The 12,775-nt window shown below is 40.9% G+C and overlaps 1 protein-coding gene and 1 long non-coding RNA gene across 2 annotated transcripts; both read right to left on the bottom strand.

The window, feature by feature from the left end:
• Positions 1-987: 987 nt before the first annotated feature.
• Positions 988-1,546, bottom strand: LOC117523242. Its single transcript, XR_004564450.1, has 2 exons — positions 1,243-1,546; positions 988-1,207 (listed from the first exon to the last, which is right to left on the bottom strand). It is a non-coding gene; the product is annotated as an uncharacterized LOC117523242 (long non-coding RNA).
• A 2,228-nt stretch (positions 1,547-3,774) lies between these two features.
• hint1 (histidine triad nucleotide binding protein 1) lies at positions 3,775-12,412 on the bottom strand. The gene is made up of 3 exons (XM_034185488.1): positions 12,255-12,412; positions 4,199-4,303; positions 3,775-4,095 (listed from the first exon to the last, which is right to left on the bottom strand). The coding sequence occupies exons 1-3, from the start codon at positions 12,363-12,365 to the stop codon at positions 3,931-3,933; spliced, it is 381 nt and encodes a 126-aa protein (XP_034041379.1). The 5' UTR covers positions 12,366-12,412; the 3' UTR covers positions 3,775-3,930.
• Between the last annotated feature and the right edge of the window lie 363 nt (positions 12,413-12,775).

Raw genomic sequence — 12,775 nt, 5'->3', positions numbered from 1 at the left:
TTTGATAATGAATATGTATGATCCTCCCATTTCACAAACAAATCAAGGTTCTCAAACTCGTTAGCCTGCACGAGCAACTACAGCTTGCTTGTGCAGGCTATTCTCAGCCTGCACGAGCAAGTTGTGCAGGCTAACCAACTTATTTTCCTTCAGTCGTTTCATGTGCTGCAAAAAAAGAGTCTTTTTGGGCTACACGGCATTCCGTGTGGGGGCCTGCTCCCACATAGATATGGAGGGCTCGATTCGTTATTGCAAGGCGTTATGAATGCTATACGCCATTTCTGTGAATACAACCTAAATCCTACATACTGCAGCTTTAAATTAAGGGAATGCCACACCCTCACTCTGTGGTGCTGCAACTGCTCTGAATGTGCTTCGAATCTAGACTCCAAAATCATTTCACACTGCTTTTATCGTTGCTGCCATTTATTTTGCAAAATATGACTTGGTTCCTGTATCAGTGCAGCTTACCTCTTAGCATCCTGTTTTCCATTGGTATGGTTTGTCTGTGTTCTTGTCACAGCTAATGCGAAGTTGTTTTTTTTTTTGTTTTTTTTTACTTTGATCTTGGAGATGCCGCTTCACCTGGACAGTAGCTATTATGTTTACTTTTGCAGGAATTTCTTCCTTCAGCATCGGGTCACCAGGTCGAGATCCGCTGTTCTCAAATGCTGAACTTGAATAGGCTGCTGGATTTATTTTCACAAATGAATGTGAGCAAATACCACGAAGACCTGTGTGGTTCAGGTTTGTGGTAGAAATGACCACATTATTTAAAAATCCCACCTTGCGGATTCATTTTGCTCGTAATACGGATTGATATCAGTGTATATAGATGCATTGTTCCAGTGAACCTTTTACTCAATGGTTGCTGCTTTTCTAGGTTAAAAAAAAAAAAAAAAAGGTGTGTGTGGGCCGGGGGGGAACTAACAATTTTGTGGATCTTTCTCCATCTATAGCCTGTGTTCCAACTCAAGATGAGTTTAAAAAGTGTGTTCCTGCTTAGATACTCTTACAACAGTGACTTTAGGTACCAGAGCTTTCTTTTTCTTTTTCTCTATACTGTACAGTGTTTTCTTCCCCCCCCCCAATGCCTCCGAGTGCCAGTTTTGACTACGTAAGCGCACTGAATAAAACAAAAAGATGGTTATCTACATATTTTCTTTTACTTTGCACATTTTGTTTTTATAGATGTGTAGCAAAGAAGCTGTCAAAGGCTGTATGAATGGTCAGTCTGGGCACGACTGCTTTGCATCTCTGGAACTATTCTGTCTAAAACAAACAACAACAAAAAAACGCCACTTGTTTTATCAAATTTAATTAGGGGACTGTGAATGCTAGGTACGTAGGTACTTTTTTTTTATGTCTCACCCCATCCGTGTTCTTTCTCTGTTTTTGTAAAGAAAGCATTTTATTTATTTTAAATTTTTTTAATGTTTTGTGAATGTTTCATGCAATATATATTCAGCTACCTGCATTGTTTCTACTGTTAATAAAATTGAGCCATTTACTTTCAGTTGACTTTACATCACAATTTTTTTCACCTCTGCGGGAAACATCTCGGATCATAACCACAGATTAATTTAAATTAAAAAAAAAAAACAAAAAAAAAACTGCCCAGCTCCCCTTCAAAATTACCACTGAAAATTGTTCCTACAAAGTAAAATAATAAAAAATAGATTGTAATTTGTAATGTACAGGTAGTTTGTTTCTGCTGCTCATTCCAGAGATCAATTTTTAAATTGTAGTTGGTCAAATTGGTATAAATCCAGGCACCAGCAATTAAATACAAACTTAAAAGAGTTATGCACCTTTTCCAACAACTTAACATGGTGGCCATGGACACATCAAGGCTTTGCAGCTGAATGAAACTGAACTTCAACACAACAGTCAGGTCTGTACATACTCAGACAGCAGTTTCTGTAACTTTGCCTCTGTACACCACCACAAAGAGGTTGAAATAAAACACTCCAGATGCGTTTGTAGTGTAGACTGTCAGCCTTAACAAAAAAAAAATAATCACAGTCATCTGGGGATTATGTCCATTTATATACACAGTCCCTCCATTATCAGGAACCATAGGCCTCAAGGCCAGTTGGTGCCGGTCCATTTATATACACAGTCCCTCCATATCAGGAACCATAGGCCTCAAGGCCAGTTGGTGCCGGTGCTTAGCCACAAATTCGGCAGCATAAAGCGGATGAGAGATGATGAAGCCACTGAGACAGGGCATCGATCCGATGGAACTTACTTCCCAAGCCAAGGCTCGTACCCACTGAAACAATGCAGATGAAGGGTTTTGTCTCAGGACACAGGTAGCATAACAATTAAACTCAGGTTTTTACATTCACATTCGTAGACCAACATCTATCCCACTGAGCTACCTCCTCTACAGGCATCTGTGAATGGAGAACTGCAACTATATAACTTCTCCTGGAGCTACTGACTTTCCCCACATACTTTTTTTTTTTGCAGTTTTTAAGAACTGCCTACTTCAGAAATCCTACTCACACTACCCATCTGTGTCCTTGGACTAGACACTTCTGCATTGTCTCAGTTAAAACAGCTGTGGATGAGTACCAGCCTTGGCTGGGGAAATGATCTGCCTCTCACTGGTGTCCCATCCAGGGGTGGTCCTGGACTGTCATCCATTTAATGCTATGATATTCGGAGAGGACCAGCAACAATGGACCTTCAAAGGACTTAGTTCTTCCACTCCAGAGAGCTTTACCAACATGTATTCCTTAGACTGACGAAAATTATGCTGCGTGGCTCATTAGCCATCGTTCATTATTTGGTGGGACCAGGGCTTAAGTCCAAGACATTTAGTGAGTCTGAAACATTCTTGTATCCATCCCCTGATGTGTCAAAACAAAACTGGCTGTTTAATGACTCCGGTATATTTGGATTGTACAATTACTTATGGCCTCTGAAATTGGAACAACTGTATATAAAATGTAATTGCTAAGTGGTTAATGCGATATTTTTGTTAAACACATTGAATTAAAGCAGAAAGGTGACATGTCATCCTTTCATTTCAGCTCCTCCGTAGCGTAGAGCCAAAAATACAACCACAGCAGTGATGCGGCGCTCATCTGGTTTGATATGAACCCACAGTATGCAGTTGAAGAAAATGACACAAACTCCTAACCAACAACTCATTTTAGCATTTACACTACTGTGTAAATACACGGTTAAATAAAACCTGAAATAACAGGTGAAATATTTACAGCAGTTTATAAACTGTTTTTCAGGGATAGTAATTTGTACACTGCTGTAAATATTTCTGCTGGCAGTTGTGGTTCTCCACCAAAATCTTTATTACAATGTGTAAATTTTCTTTTGGTCCATTTTTTTTTCTCCCTCAACAACCATACAGTCCTGGAGCAAGCCCCATTTTGGGTGAATTTCACTGTTTTCACCACCATAATGCTTGATTTCACCCCCCAAAATTTTAGAATTCCACTAAGAATTGTGAACCGTGCTTCAATGAGTCAAACAAAAATCCACCAAGAACTGAAGGCGAAGAAGCACTTTCTACATGTTGCCACAACATCCGTTGGTCTGGATGAGCAAAAAAACTGAGTCATTGTGCAAATACTCACGTACCTGACGATATAAAGACCTTCAACTTCCTGTTTATACCTTCAGAGAGTATTTTAATTTGTTACAGTAATGGCAGCAGGCTAGTTTTCCGGTTACGTCATGCACTGAGGAGAAATAAACTGAACGCTGGGAAGAACCCGTGAAATAAAGCAGACAGGAAAACACAGCTGCTCTGAGGTGCATTTTATTTCCACGACAAACTTACAGTTTTTGTCTGACTCTTGTTTCACATGACAGACTGACAGCTGCAAAAGTCACAAGTAAATCAATACTGGCTGGACGATGATGAGTGAGAAGGCTGGCGGCTTTGATGGGAGAAGCTGATTAACCGGGGGGCCAACGCAACTGGCGCCCTCCTAGAACATGGACATGGAGATGATAGACTGACTGACCTCCGTCCGCACCATCGTTGATGACGATCCTGAAGCCCTTCGACAGGCCCACCTTCTCTGCACACTTCTTTGCAACAATCATCAAATGGCCCAACAGCTATGAGACAGAAAACGACTGAAAGTCAGCGGAATAATGCAGATTTTAAAGGAACAGAAGTGACATCATTTTACAGTTAGCCAACAGATGGCGTCACACTTACGGCAGCGTCAGAGTCATCTGCTGTCGCCAGCTGAACAATGGGCTTTTTGGGGACCACCAGAAAGTGAGTTGGAGCCTGAGGACTAATGTCATTGAAGGCTACACACTGAAAAGAAAAGAAGAACAAATTAAACAAGAAGCCCTCCAAGAGAACACAGTGTACCTCAAACGACACTTAAAAGTACATATTTTAACCACGGGATGCACAAATCTGAGGGAGACAAAAATATATAATAAATCTATATACCTCAACAAAAATATAAACGCAACACTTTTGGTTTTGCTCCCATTTTGTATGAGATGAACTCAAAGATCTAAAACTTTTTCCACATACACAATATCACCATTTCCCTCAAATATTGTTCAGAAACCAGTCTAAATCTGTGACAGTGAGCACTTCTCCTTTGCTGAGATAATCCATCCCACCTCACAGGTGTGCCATATCAAGATGCTGATTAGGCACCATGATTAGTGCACAGGTGTGCCTTAGACTGCCCACAATAAAAGGCCACTCTGAAAGGTGCAGTTTTATCACACAGCACAATGCCACAGATGTCGCAAGATTTGAGGGAGCATGCAATTGGCATGCTGACAGTAGGAATGTTAACCAGAGCTGTTGCTCGTGTATTGAATGTTCATTTCTCTACCATAAGCCGTCTCCAAAGGCGTTTCAGAGAATTTGGCAGTACATCCAACCAGCCTCACAACCGCAGACCACGTGTAACCACACCAGCCCAGGACCTCCACATCCAGCATGTTCACCTCCAAGATTGTCTGAGACCAGCCACTCGGACAGCTGCTGAAACAATCGGTTTGCATAACCAAAGAATTTTTGCACGAACTGTCAGAAACCGTCTCAGGGAAGCTCATCTGCATGCTCGTCGTCCTTATCGGGGTCTCGACCTCACTCCAGTTCGTCATCGCAACTTCGCACAGCCATTGAAGAGGAGTGGACCAACATTCCACAGGCCACAATTGACAACGAACAACCATGAACAATGGACATTGTGTTGCAATGCACCATGGGAGTTTGGGGGTTTAAATGTTGTTATTGTGGTTCACGTTAGTTTAACAGTGTTGTTACTGATATTGATTTGTTTTTTTTTGTTTTTTTGAGTAGTGCGTTCGATGTATTCCGCCACCGGTTTTCGTTCTTCCGCGCAGCTCGCCACAATATATTAAAAGCAAAGTGGTGTCTGTGTACATGTATGTGTGCATGCATGCATGTGTATAACTTCGACCATGGACAAACTGGCGAGAGCTGACATTTTCCATTTGGTATGTTTATGTAATTTGGGTCAAGGATAAATGCTGCCAAAATGTAACATTGATAGGCAAATATTTTTGGAGAAACTACAGATATTATGTAACAAGACTGAACAATGGACGTTGATAATTACATTCTGGACCTAAACACCATTCCAACAGAGGGTGGTAAATCATCTATATATTAAAAACGAAGTGGCATCTGTGTATGTGTGCATGATTTTATTTAGTAAGATCAAGTACGTAACTGTACTTACGTTAAAAATACATGGATGACACAAAAAAAGTGAAAACACTTATTTCCGTTGTGGTCCATTTAAAAATCAAATGACAAAATAGAAGTAATAATAAAATAATAATAATAGTGTGTATATGACAAGAACCTAAACAATTTCTAAATACATTAAGACAGTAAATTAACATAAAAAATAATGTAATTAACAGGAAATAAAAGGGTTTCGTTTTTCCTCTAAAAACTCATTATAGAAACTTTGCATAATTTACTACCACCCTGGAAAAATGTCAGCTACCTATTTTATAAACACTACCCAATCTAGAGGCTGTGGATCCCCACAGACAACACACTAGTATGTATATATATATATATATATATATATATATATATATATACATACATAGCAGGGGTGGTGGCCAAGTGGAGTTGCGTCAGGAAGGGCATCCGGCGTAAAACCTGTACAAATTCAACGACCCCGAGTGCAAACAAGGGAGCAGCCGAAGGGACTTTATACACACAACAAAAATATAAACGCAACACTTTTGGTTTTGTTCCCATTTTGTATGAGATGAACTCAAAGATCTAAAACTTTTTCCACATACACAATATCAACATTTCCCTCAAATATTGTTCACAAACCAGTCTAAATCTGTGATAGTGAGCACTTCTCCTTTGCTGAGATAATCCATCCCACCTCACAGGTGTGCCATATCAAGATGCTGATTAGACACCATGATTAGTGCACAGGTGTGCCTTAGACTGCCCACAATAAAAGACCACTCTGAAAGGTGCAGTTTTATCACACAGCACAATGCCACAGATGTCGCAAGATTTGAGGGAGCGTGCAATTGGCATGCTGACAGCAGGAATGTCAACCAGAGCTGTTGCTCATGTATTGAATGTTCACTTCTCTACCATAAGCCGTCTCCAAAGGCGTTTCAGAGAATTTGGCAGTACATCCAACCAGCCTCACAACCGCAGACCACGTGTAACCACACCAGCCCAGGACCTCCACATCCAGCATGTTCACCTCCAAGATTGTCTGAGACCAGCCACTCGGACAGCTGCTGAAACAATCGGTTTGCATAACCAAAGAATTTCTGCACAAACTGTCAGAAACCGTCTCAGGGAAGCTCATCTGCATGCTCGTCGTCCTCATTGGGGTCTCGACCTGACTCCAGTTCGTCGTCGTATCCGACTTGAGTGGGCAAATGCTCACATTCGCTGGCGTTTGGCACGTTGGAGAGGTGTTCTCTTCACGGATGAATCCCGGTTCACACTGTCCAGGGCAGATGGCAGACAGCATGTGTGGCGTCGTGTGGGTGAGCGGTTTTCTGATGTCAATGTTGTGGATCGAGTGGCCCATGGTGGTGGTGGGGTTATGGTATGGGCAGGCGTCTGTTATTGATGGCATTTTGAATGCACAGAGATACTGTGACGAGATCCTGAGGTCCATTGTTGTGCCATACATCCAAAGACATCACCTCATGTTGCAGCAGGATAATGCACGGCCCCATGTTGCAAGGATCTGTACACAATTCTTGGAAGCTGAAAATGTCCCAGTTCTTGCATGGCCGGCATACTCACCGGACATGTCACGCCACTGAGCATGTTTGGGATGCTCTGGACCGGCGTATACGACAGCGTGTACCAGTTCCTGCCAATATCCAGCAACTTCACACAGCCATTGAAGAGGAGTGGACCAACATTCCACAGGCCACAACTGACAACCTGATCAACTCTATGCGAAGGAGATGTGTTGCACTGCATGAGGCAAATGGTGGTCACACCAGATACTGACTGGTATCCCCCCCCAATAAAACAAAACTGCACCTTTCAGAGTGGCCTTTTATTGTGGACAGTCTAAGGCACACCTGTGCACTAATCATGGTGTCTAATCAGCATCTTGATATACACCTGTGAGGTGGGATGGATTATCTCAGCAAAGGAGAAGTGCTCACTATCACAGATTTAGACTGGTTTGTGAACAATATTTGAGGGAAATGGTGATATTGTGTATGTGGAAAAAGTTTTAGATCTTTGAGTTCATCTCATACAAAATGGGAGCAAAACCAAAAGTGTTGCGTTTATATTTTTGTTGAGTGTATATATAGGTAAAGTAAAATAATAAATAATTAATGGTTCCCTCCTTGACTCATACTCCACCCTTCCACCAAGTTTCAAGAAAATCGGTTGTGTAGTTTTTACGTAATCTTGTTAACAGACAAACAGCACTGAAAATAGCTCCTTGGTGGACATGATGGGGCTTCAGTGAGACCATGAAAACTCACAGCATCATGAACACTTTCAGCTAAAATGACTCGTTCTTAAAAATGATACGATCTCTTGTGGGGTTTCTCAAGCAGACGCCGTCCTTTACTGAAAGCAGACAAGTTTTCTGCAATGATGCGGCACCTTCACTCTGCAAAAAACTGCAAAAGTTTTCCTACAAAGATCACAGATTACTGTCACAGTCAAATATGTGCTAACTTAAACAAAGAACACAGCAACACCAGTTTGAAATCATAATGTTCATCTGCAGTCAGTTAAAGTAGATAAACAGGTCAGGTCAGGTTTGGGAGCAGGCGCTGACATCCCGTGCCACTGCATCCACCACACTGTGGACTGCAGCTGGCCTGCCTGGACTTTGGTTGGGAACCACAAAGGTAGACAAACTGGTTTCTCTTCAAAGTAATCACCTATCTGCCACAGCCAGGTGAAACATGACCCCAGCAACTGTTTCCACTTAATGGGATCCTTAACACTGAGGCACATGCATGCTGGATCATGCACAGAGAAATGCACCATATGGCTAAACTGTCAAAGCTGACGTTCCCTCACAGTGGAAGTCCTACTCCTTACACGAGACTCCCCAAGTCACCATTTGTCACAGTCATCAAAGGGACTTCTCTACAAGAGTCAAGACAGAAGTCAGACTACCAGAGCAAGAATTTTAGCTGAGGAAGCTTCTGCGATTTGAAGCAATCGTCCTCACGTCAAGCAACCCAGTCCAGTCGAAGATTCAAGCTTCTCTACTATGGAAACCACCTGGACAACTGAGAGCCTACACAGAAACACTAACCCCTGTAAGATTTGCCCCCATAAAATACAGCAACCGTGTGCAACCAATGTGCTATATTTAGTATCCAGAAATATAATCTTTGCAGAGTATTTCAGGTCAGAAGTTGCCACTGAGGTACCATGCTGTTCTATCAACATAAAAGTTTAAGACACAGGCAAAATTAGCTTAATTTTATTATATTTTTAGTGTTTTTTTATAATGTTTCAGGTCAGCAATAGCTGCTAAGACAACAGCTACAAGATCACTACCGCTAGAAAGACATTAGTTGGTGTGGATTATGTGGAGAAATCTGCAAACTGCAGGGAGTGAAATCTTTCAAATACTAATATTTCCTTACTCATTTATACATTACCATATAGTAGAATGGTGATTTTAATGTAATGATCCATACACCAAACCCCCAGCCATAAGCTCTCCCCAGACATCAAAGGGTGAGGATCCAGAGAAATCCCATTGTGCAAGAATCTATTTTACCTGCTTAGTTTTTTTTTTTTTTTTTAAAGGAATCATGATGTGTATGATGTTTTTTTTTGTTGTTGTTGCTTTTTCTCTTCTGTGACATATTTCACAGAAGTCTAGACCTCAGTTTAATGCTGCATTCACAATCCTCGGAAGCTTTAGCTTTGGGAAAAAATGCCTTGAACACTACACTGGGTCAGAATTTGCGCTCAGAAACCCGTGAGGAATTTGAGCAACCCAGGTTAACGTCACAGTCATTCTGGCCCCCTTTGCACCTGGAGAGACAACGTTAGCATCTTTAACTGAATTTTTAACATTTCTGTTACATGTAATAAATTCACATTTTATGTACAATCAGTTAAGTTACCAGCACCACACGTCAGCAAAAGGCAGCGGTTATCCGTACATAGTTGTATCTAGGGATGGGAATCGAGAACCGGTTCCTTTCGGGTATCGTTAAGAAATGATTCGATCCACCGACATCAATAAGCTTTGTGCTTAACGATTCTGTTATCGGTCCTTCAGAGTGGCCGTTGTTTTGGGGGGTGTTTGTCAGGAAAATGATCATTTCTCTACATTGATTACAGACCCTGCAGCGGGTCCGTGATCCTTGAACCAATCGAAGCAGTGGTTCGCAGATTGATGCAATGCTTCGATCTGTTGCTTCGTTTATACTTTCTTTCTTTTGCTTAATTTTCCCCCGCTAAAACCCTAAAGAGCATACGTCTGTGAGTATTATTTACCTTTTCTATGTTAAGCCGACCTGTTATGGTCTTCTGAAACAGTTGACAGATGCTAACGCGTTAGCATGTCTATGGAATTTTCAATGTTAAAAGCTAGCATTACGCATTTGCAGCTCTCATCACGTTCGGGTGCATTTGTTTTCAAATTGTAGTATTTCTTAAATTTATTTTTGTTTATATATTAATAATCTAATGCTTATTATATCCAATTTTAGAGAAAGAGACAAAGAACCTGAATAGAAACACAACAGAAAATATAAAAGCAACTAACAATGAACATACATAAATAAATAAATACATACATACAGATATAAATAAGTGTTTCCTGTGAACACCTAGTGACTCTTACACCTCCACTTCATCCCTGTCTTATTTAAGTTTAATGACAGTTTGTTTCGGTCAAACCATATTTTCAATGTGTTAATTTCTTCAGTGATTTCCTCCAGAACTATCTGCCAAACTAGAAAACTGCTGCATCCTAGTAAGAACAGAATACTACTGGAATGAATTTGAATAAGGAAAGTTTTGTTTTTTTTTTCTCACCTAAATGGATGCTGCACTCACTGCAGTTTATTGTCTGGAATAGTCCCAGATTGCATTTCAGAGCTTCTAGAATTCAAACATTTTCGTGCACGTGGTGTCGGGGGATAATTTTGTGTTTCAGCTTTTTTTGTTTTTCACCACTTTCATCCCTGAATATGTCAATCGTGAGTCACGTTTGTGCGGATTAAAGTTACTAACTGGGACTCCTGTCTTGTTGCGAGAAAGAAACGAGAATCGTCCTCCGTTCTGTTCACACAGCTCCAAACGCTGCGCGGCTCTCTGATGAGTCAAGTCAGAACGATAGAGTCCAGTCGGAATTAATAACTTCAAAGCGAAACACCGTTTTGTTTATTTTTATTTATGTCCAGAGATCAAGGGTACAGTGACCAATTTCATATTTATTTACTTTAAGACTCAATGAAATACATAGAAAACCTGTAAAGCCTACTTTTAGTACAAAATTCACGAGGTATCGATAAGGGAATCGATAAGGAATCGGATCGATAAGCAGAATCGATAATGGCATCGATATCGATAAAATCTTATCAATACCCATCCCTAGTTGTATCCATATAGTGAACTTGCATTGGTACACAGCATCTCTGTCATTGGCCAATATAGGTCACGTGATCATGAGGCTACGTATTTGTTATTGATATGTAGATTCCTAAACTACGTTAACCACAACCACTAATCCTATCCATAACCATGACAAGACTGCACTACGTACGCATAGCCACTTCCTCGGCAAACACATCTATTTCAAAGGCTCTCGGAGGTAATATCATGAACGCACATTTTCCATAAGTAGGGTTTTTTTGTTTTGTTTTTTATGTCAGGGCTTTCCAAATGACACCCACAGTCTGTGGGAGAGTAGAGGTGGGCAATACCAGGAATTTTGGTATTGATCAGATACCAAGTAAATACAGGCCCAGTATCGCTGATATCGATACCAATACCAATACTTTTTCATATTTAAGCATCATAGAGCCAAAGGATCCAAAAGACTTAGGACAGAATTTCGCCAAACATTGTACCTGACAACAAAATACTTTATTATCACAATTAACATTTTTGTTAAAAAAAAAAAAAATCACCCAACACAACTTAAAACAAAATCTCCTGAGGTAGAGGGCTGACAAACCACAATACAAGGGTGCGCTGCTCCGTGTTGTGTGACACAGCGCAGTGCTGCTCTTACAGACAGGGAGGAGACTTTGATGAATCTGCGTGTGCAGCAGTCAGTGCGTGCAGGAGAGAAAAAAGCTTGAGTATCGATCTTTTTACCGTTTATCGTTCAATATCAATACCAGCGTTGGTATCGATATTATCGAAATATATGATCAATCCGTCCACCTCTATGGAAGAGCAATATAGACACGCACCCTCTCTACAGAGGGGGGCGGGGGTGAGCAGCACCTTGTATGCAACTGCTTACTGCAATATATTGTGCAATAACAAAACCCTTTAAGCAATTTCACCCCAAAATACTCCACTTAACCATTTACCAAAAAATGTCACTTGAGTGTCATCTGCACACAAATTACACAATGAAAACTACATAAAACATATGGGAGATAGAACATCAGTCTGAAATAAGATGCAGAAATAAAAATAAACGCACTTCTCGCCAGACTGATTTTTCTGCACAGCTTTGAGTTAAATGATCTAAAGGAGCATTAATTGCTCAGCCTAAATGTGCATCGTCGTAAAAACACTGACTTTATACCTGATCATCCTCATAGATGAGTTCTGTCGGAATCTCTTTGCGTATAATTTTTCCGAAAATCGTGTCTCCGCCGGGTTTAGCCACTTGAGCTTTTGCTGTTTCATCAGCCATGTCGTCTACCGCCTTCTTCTTCTACGCCTCGCCTTTATGTCAGCTGCGGAGTCCAAGGAGTTGCACTACTGCCATCTACTGGATTTAGTAATTATCTTACGCCCAGATTTCTCATGATTCCAACCTTATTTTGAGTTAAATAGAATACTGCTGATCCCAGCGCTGCTGTCACGCCTGAGTGGGTTTTACAGGTTTATATCGGTAACTGGTTGTGTTGTCCTCTCGTTGTTTTGTCATCCTGCGAGCTCATTGGCGGTACGTAAAGCGTCATTTTGAAACAGACTCCTCTCCTCATCCTGTCGTAAGGATCAAGTCAAATTGATTAGATTGAGACTGGGGCATTGTGGATTGGCAGCATATTTAAAAGTGATTGGAAAACATCCAGATGGGTTGTGTCAGTGTGGTCAGTT

The sequence above is a fragment of the Thalassophryne amazonica genome, chromosome 13 (assembly GCF_902500255.1).
Source record: "Thalassophryne amazonica chromosome 13, fThaAma1.1, whole genome shotgun sequence".
In the NCBI taxonomy this organism is placed as follows: Eukaryota; Metazoa; Chordata; class Actinopteri; order Batrachoidiformes; family Batrachoididae; genus Thalassophryne; species Thalassophryne amazonica.
The sequence above is the reverse complement of the archived record's forward strand: the minus strand, read 5'-3'. Positions and strand labels throughout refer to the sequence as shown.

Coding starts and splice junctions, on each gene's coding strand:
- hint1 (XM_034185488.1), bottom strand. CDS start 12,365: ATGGCTGATGAAACAGCAAAAGCTCAAGTGGCTAAACCCGGCGGAGAC. Junction 4,304..12,254: donor TCATCTATGAGGATGATCAG/GTATAAAGTCAG, acceptor TTTTCTTTTCAG/TGTGTAGCCTTCAATGACAT. Junction 4,096..4,198: donor CAGATGACTCTGACGCTGCC/GTAAGTGTGACG, acceptor TCTGTCTCATAG/CTGTTGGGCCATTTGATGAT.